The 7051-nt window shown below is 45.8% G+C and overlaps 1 protein-coding gene across 2 annotated transcripts; it reads left to right on the forward strand.

Moving 5' to 3' along the window:
- Positions 1-482: 482 nt before the first annotated feature.
- zfp36l2 (ZFP36 like 2 zinc finger CCCH-type) lies at positions 483-3609 on the forward strand. 2 transcript variants are annotated; one of them, XM_085922726.1, is made up of 2 exons: positions 483-903; positions 1019-3609. In XM_085922726.1, the coding sequence occupies exons 1-2, from the start codon at positions 811-813 to the stop codon at positions 2210-2212; spliced, it is 1287 nt and encodes a 428-aa protein (XP_085778852.1). In that variant the 5' UTR covers positions 483-810; the 3' UTR covers positions 2213-3609. The 2 variants fall into 2 exon arrangements, with proteins under 2 accessions (XP_085778852.1, XP_085778851.1); XM_085922725.1 differs by having other exon boundaries at positions 484-903; positions 1016-3609.
- The last annotated feature ends 3442 nt before the right edge of the window (positions 3610-7051 follow it).

The raw sequence follows: 7051 nt of genomic DNA on the forward strand, positions 1-7051 counted from the left end.
AAAAGTTTTGTAGGTAGTTCTGACTGTCTTGTTCCTTCCTCCATAGGCTGTTGTTCCTCTGATTTGTGGATTATGCAAGGGGGAACTGCTAAAAATTGCCCTGCACTCTGCCTGGACTCATACTTGTGGTCGAGTCACTTTCCTTTCTTCCATTCCAAATACATGTGCATGCTTCCTTCCAAGTTTCTGTTGGTTGAAGGAACTTTGTCAGGATACAAACAAAAAAAAAAGAATGCAGTGGTTCAAATTAAAGTCCTTTTTTTTTTTTCTTCTACTAATTTGGATGTTGTGTGATTTAAGAGGTTTTTTTTCTTTTTTTTTAAAGAGGAGGGAAAAAAACTTGGGATGTGATGATGGACGATGTGGGGGGGGGGGGGGGGGAGAGGAGGGTCTTTGGGGTTGAATTTCAAGGCGTGGTGTCAAAGAATAGGCAACCAACCGGTGAATGGGTGTTTTTAATAAGAAGACGGAAAAGAGGAGGTGGCTCTGGCAAAACTTTTCGACGACTTAGTTGACTTAGCCCCTCCCCGCCCGGCCACCGGCAGGCATTTATAGCCCGCAAAAAGGAGCCCGAGCCTGCAGTGAAGCATTTTTTGGCTCAGCGCTTCTTCAGGGGAGGAATCACACCCATCTACTACTCACCATCACAAAATCGCACCCCCCCCACCCACTCTTGCCTTCGTGGGTCGCTCGCTCGCTCGCTCGCTCGCTCGCTTTTTTGGAAGCAACTTTCCAAAACATTTGCCCTCACCCTAAAAGCAGTCGTGGCACAAAGCAGCGCTCGTAGCAGTGCAACCTGCTCGTTCCTCCATGAAAGAAGGAGTGCACCAGCAAATTTGGGGAAACGACGACATGTCTGCGACCGTCTTGTCCGCCTTCTACGACATGGAAATGCTTTACAAGGTAATTTCTTTCATTTGACTTGCAACAGGTTGGATGGAGCCAGCGCCATGTGACTGACTGACTTGACTTGCATTGCTAACTTGTTCTGTGGTTCTCTCCCGTACGCACGCAGCAGGATAAAAGCACCAATATCAACGCCCTCCACATCAACAGCATGCTGGACAAGAAGGCGGTCGGAGCCCCGGTCTCCTCCGGTGGCCCCTTTGCGCCGGGATTTTTCCGCCGAAACTCCACCAGCAACGTGGAGGCCATGAACAACGGCAACAAGTACACCCTGAGCTCTTCTTACGGCAGCGGCAGTGGCGGCAGCCTGAAGGAGAACATACCGAGCGGAACCACCACTCTCATGAACAAGGAAAACAAGTTCCGCGACCGCGCGTACAGCGAAAGCGGAGAGCGCGCCGTGCTGCAGCAGAAGGCCGGCTCTCAGATCAACTCCACCCGCTACAAGACCGAGCTGTGTCGGCCTTTCGAGGAGAACGGCTCGTGCAAGTACGGCGAGAAATGTCAGTTCGCCCACGGCTACCACGAGCTCAGGAGCTTGTCCCGCCACCCCAAGTACAAAACGGAGCCGTGCCGCACCTTCCACACCATCGGCTTCTGCCCCTACGGTCCCCGGTGTCACTTTATCCACAACGCCGACGAGCGCCGGCCCGCTCCGGCCGCCAACGCCAACGTGCAGGCGGGGGAGTCCCGTGGCTACGGGCAGAGGGACATCCTCCCCCCTCAGCAGCAGCAGCAGCAGCTCTGCTACACCCAGAGGGACAGACCAAAGCTTCACCACAGCCTTAGCTTCTCGGGCTTCTCCAGCCACCACTGCCTGGACTCCCCGCTTCTGGAAAGCCCCACGTCGCGGACCCCGCCGCCGCCCGCCTCCTCCTGCATGTCCTCGTCCAGCTTCTACGACGACGTGCTGTCGCCCAACTCCATGTCTTGCATCAACAGTGCCTTCAACTTCCCCGGGCAAGACCTGAAAGCTCTGCTGGCCCCGCTGGCCGTGCACACCTCCGGCGGCTACTCCAACAACCACTCGGCCGGGGGCGCCCACTACGGGGGCGTGCGGGGCAGCGGCGCGTGCCCCCCGTCTTCTCCCACGTACAACATGAGCCACTTGCAGACGCTGCGCCGTCTCAGCGAGTCGCCGGTGTTCGATCCTCCGCCGAGCCCGCCCGACTCTCTCTCGGACCGGGAGAGCTACGCCAGCGGGTCCCTCAGCTCTTCCGGGAGCCTGAGCGGCTCCGAGTCGCCCAGTCTGGACGCCGGGAGACGTTTGCCAATCTTCAGCAGGCTGTCGATTTCCGATGACTGAGCGAGCGAGCGAGCGGGCTTGTTTTTGTAGTGGATTATGTCAGCAGCTTCCACCCTGCTGAAGTGCCTTTGAGCAGCAAGACATTGATTTTTTTTTTTCTACCAGCCCAAGGGGTGGCGGGCGGGCGGCCCTGCTCTGACCTCCCTGGTGGGGGGCAAGTAAGGCCAGTTCCACCCACGGGGATCAATAAGTGTCCTTGACCTGGCATTAGATGACTTTTTTTTTTGCGTTCTCTGTAATGTATAGCTGTATTAAAAGTTTAGATAGCAAACAAAAGGCATTCCATCAGTGCCTTGCCCAAGGGCTCATGCAAGCCAGCCAGCCCCTCCTCCCATATTTTTTTGCTCTAACAGGCGAGTCACACTTTCCCTGGGATTAGTTGACTTGACAAGACAGAGACTGTAAAAGCAAGTCGATTTCCTCCTATCCTGCCAAGAATATGCCTCGACTCAAAGTAACCTTTTTCCAAAATGCTTTTGTTTTCCTTCTGCTCTGCTCTGCTCTGCTCTGAAAAGCTTCAACTTCCATTCCATATCTGTCTTCTCACAGCGCCACCCAGTGGTTAGGTTGCTTAGTGTAGCTTGTTGCTCGGTTAGCACTCTTGAGTTGGGTTTGTTTGGGGAAATCACTGCTGATGGTTGAATATCTATTTTTTTAGCTGTTTGAGTGATTTGCATAGCGGTGCATAACTGACTATGGACTATTTAACTTATTTATTATCTTGTGAAACAAGTATAGGCTACATTGGTAATTTGTGTCCATACTATATTTATCAAGTATGATGAAGCAATAGATCTATATTCTTTTATGTTTAAATTATGGTCGCCATTATTAATCTGCATAAAGTGGAGTGTATGTTCTTTTCACAGTAATATATATTGTTTTCTCCTTTTTTTTGTAACTTCACTTGGTTATTTTTTATTGTAAATGAGTAAAAAAAAAATCTTAATTTAAGAGAACGTATGTGATATTTATTTCATTAATTTTGGTCCCTTGTTTACGTTTATTAAAGTTTGCATAATTGCTGTTTGCTTCTGAGCTTGTGTGTCAGTGCTGTAGAAGGCTTTTTTTTTTTTTTCTCCCCCCCCTTTGGAGACTCCCTATTTAGATGATTCTGTAGAATGTAAACACCGTGTGGTTGTACAGACCGTCCAAACCTTGTTTTATTTAGATCAGCGACAAAAAAAACAACAAATCCCAAGTCAATAAATTAACCAAAAATGTTTTTTTTTAATTTTTTTTCTTGTTTTCCTCTGTTTGCACGAGGTCACACTGTGATTCCAGCCACGTGCTTAAGAATGTAGCAATCCCATGTGCCCCAGTATTATTGTGTAGTGCCTATGGGGCTCACCAACATGACATGCCTTTAAAATTAACCAAATAAAGTATTTTTCTTACATGGCATCTTTTTATACGCAGGTTCAAATGAATGTAGTTTTGGATTCTATTTTGATGAGGTTGTTACCACTCAGATACTCTGACAACAACAACCATAAGCTCTCTTAGTCCCCCATTCCTCTTCATTTGATTTTTCTATTTGCTCAGCTTTTTTTTTTCTTCTTCTCAAATCTAGTCTGAGTATTGCCTTTGCTGCAGAGGGAAGTGGTTGAGCATATTTGGTTTGTACATAGTTGGTACAGGGGGATGCACACTATGTACTTTTGACTACTTTATCAGAAGTAAAGCTTTTTGAATGTAACAAAATGGACAAAAAAAACAGCAAGAGTTGTTTATTTTTCGGGGAGTCACTTCACTACAAATTGAGTGTGAGACTGTTAACTTTGTACTGTACATTTTTTTGTAGTTCTCCCAATAAATAAAAAAAAAACTTGGAAGACAAGTTTGTTTTTGGAGTCATTTGACATTTGAGGCCATTTTAACGTGATCTGTCGCAGTCACCAACACAAGCAATTTTACTATAATGCCACTTAAGTTTATTAGATGGAGAAAAGCAGCTCGGAGAGCATTTCGAACGAGCCCAAGACTCCAAGGAGCCTCGTTTGGCCTGCGTCATTTCTATCTAGCTTGAGGTTAAATTCAACAAGCACGCACATGTCCTCGTGAGACACAACTGCCTTCACGAACCAAAAGGAGGAGAACTTCATCCAGATGTCAACTGCATTACGAGCATAGCTGGGAACATTATCCCAATAGCTGCAGGTAACTCCATCTGACATCAGATACAAAAAAGAAATGAGCATCACAGTTTTGATATCCTCTGTTTAAAATATGATTACTTTTTCTATCATTTGGATGGAGACAGTGAAGTGCGAGCATCTGGAATTAGATCCCCGCAACCTCAACCTACAAAGAAAGAGATCATTATGGGGGGACAAAAGAAATGCATATGATGTCGCTTTTAAGTTAAAGACGAAGGAAATAGAGCTGTTGCAGCTACTGTAGAGGTTTCCTCCGACCGCTAGAGGGCACTTGGCTTTTGTTCAAGACTTCTTGTTGTGTCACTCTTTTCAGTGTTTTTTTGTTTTTCTTTTCGGGTCATGTCTTCTCCATGCCAACTTGTAAGTAGTCCCATTTGATTGATTATGAGTTGTGTGTCCCTGCACATTGTGTTTATCGTGGTTGTCGCTGAGATTTATGCATGCTTGTATGTTTGCAGAGCTGCTTCATCTCTGTCAACAAATCCTGCAGTTTATGTTGCAGTGTGGCTTATATAGGAATAAGAGAAGATTTTCCTCCTAATTTTCGCTGGTGCGGTCTATAATCAGGATCATTTTATAGTCCAGAAATGACAATAATTCATGGATGATAAATGCTCGTTTGTGTTCAATTAAACATGATCATCTAGACATGAATCCGTCTTTTATTTCAAATCCCACAATCATCACAACATTGTCACCATCCAAATACTTGTGGACAAAACAATAACTCTCAGTAGTAACTTGATCAACTGGCCCAATTGTACAATTCTAGTGTCTAGACAACATTCTAATCTCCGACCACGGTGGCTGTGCTAATTTTCCAGGAATTTGTAAAAGAATACTGTAAAGTCTTTTCTCCACTCTGTGAAGTTATCAGTGGTAGCATAGGCATTAAGAAAATAAAAGGCCCAGGAGTCATGCAGTGCCTGGAGTTCACGCCAAGATAAGGTGCTCTGATAAAGGCCCTGGCAAATATTTACGGTGTCCTCAGTATTTCATAATGAAGTGTGTTTATCAGAGCAGAGCCAAGGGGCCTGCACAATGCTTCGAGCTGTGCCAAGTTGGATACCTGTGGCTAAGTGTGTGAGTGTGTGTGTGTATTTACGCGCGGGCCTGTGATAAAATGTCGTAAATGGCTCAGTGTGCCAATGGCTAAACCTACACGTTATGTATGATGAAGTGTTTGGCTCTGTTAACGATAAACTCCTGCAAAGCGTGCTGGTGTGCGCACGCTGGGCTCTTACTGGTTAATGAGTCTGGAGTTGCCACAATGAAAGGAAATTCTCCGACTTGTGATTAGGGCAGGAAGAACGCTGGTTCCTGGCCACCACCCATTTCCACCTCTTCTCTGTCTTGCTGTTTTTCCCTCCTCCGTCAGTTTCCTTTCTCCTCTGTAGTGGTGGCCAGCGGCTTCTCCAAGTTACTATTTGTGTTCCACGGCCGCATTGGGAAGCTCAGCTCGTCCTGGTATTGTTTTGGGCATGCTCAGGGCCGACCTGAGGTCAGACAGTAATTGCTCATACGTTCTAGACGTTGTTTTGGCCTCCGATGTACGCCAGATGGGTGGACCGGTGCCAAGTAGAAATGAAACAACAAATAGTGTTCCTCACGACTTAAGCGGCAGTTTCGATTTTCTTGATGGAAATGAACTAATCTCCTTTTTCTGATGCAGATATGATAAAGGATTCCCTCTGTAGCCAAAGTGCTGTAAATGCCGCAAAGGTGAGTCAAGGTGAGCTGAGAAAGCTCATCTTGTTTTCCCGTCGCAGTTTGCCGATGCTGATCCACTTCAAGCGTTGCTCCTTGGCCCGCTGCGTTCCTCTCCCAAACACGGCTGCCAACTTGTAAATATTTACAAAGCAGCTTGTGAGTGTTTACTGCCAATGTTTGTGGCTCCTCAGCAAGTGTCTGTGCGGATGAAGGGAGAGAGGGAGGGAGGGATGCATCTTGCTCGCTGCACAGGAGAAAAAAAAAAAAAAAGTGTCGGATGAGGTACTTCCCTCGGTCTCCTGTGTTTACTAACACTGGGCTTTGGCTGACTACCTCCTGTGACCCTCGCAAATGCTAGAGACATGCAGGAAGTGTTTGTTTGAGTTGCCCCACTCTATATAAAAGCACTGACATCATGTTTTTGCAGACAGGATATTATCACAGAAGAGATTTTCTTTGACAAATGTCAAGTGTTTGTCTGTCGTAATATTCCAATCCAGCTTGGACGTGTGCTAAAAGCGTGGCCGGTGGTTTAACTGTTGATTACTGCGCGGCTCTTTTCATTTCGAGGTCATGATATTCTTGACTGCAGAGCTCGAAAGATCAGGATGAACTTGACACAGCAAAGCCTGTTTTTAAATGAATGTCCATTTTGCAAAAGTCAAATTAGAAATGTAAATCTAATATTTCTAATCTTATTGAAAAATGGAGTGACAAAGATTGACTTGATCATATTAAATCAATACAAGGAAATTTGTGAGGGCAAAGAAATGGATGGAAAATGAAAACCATGAACAAGCAATCAATGTCATTTCTGAGAAAAAGATGAGCAAAATGAATCATTTAATTATCGAATACTTAGCGATAACATCATCATTGGTTACTATTGATGGTTGGTGTTCTTTATGAACTGATCTGTTTTTCTCTTTTCCACCCAACACTTATCATGATTCACCATGTAACATAAAAT

The sequence above is a fragment of the Syngnathus leptorhynchus genome, chromosome 10 (assembly GCF_054491065.1).
Source record: "Syngnathus leptorhynchus isolate UIUO chromosome 10, UIUO_Slep, whole genome shotgun sequence".
In the NCBI taxonomy this organism is placed as follows: Eukaryota; Metazoa; Chordata; class Actinopteri; order Syngnathiformes; family Syngnathidae; genus Syngnathus; species Syngnathus leptorhynchus.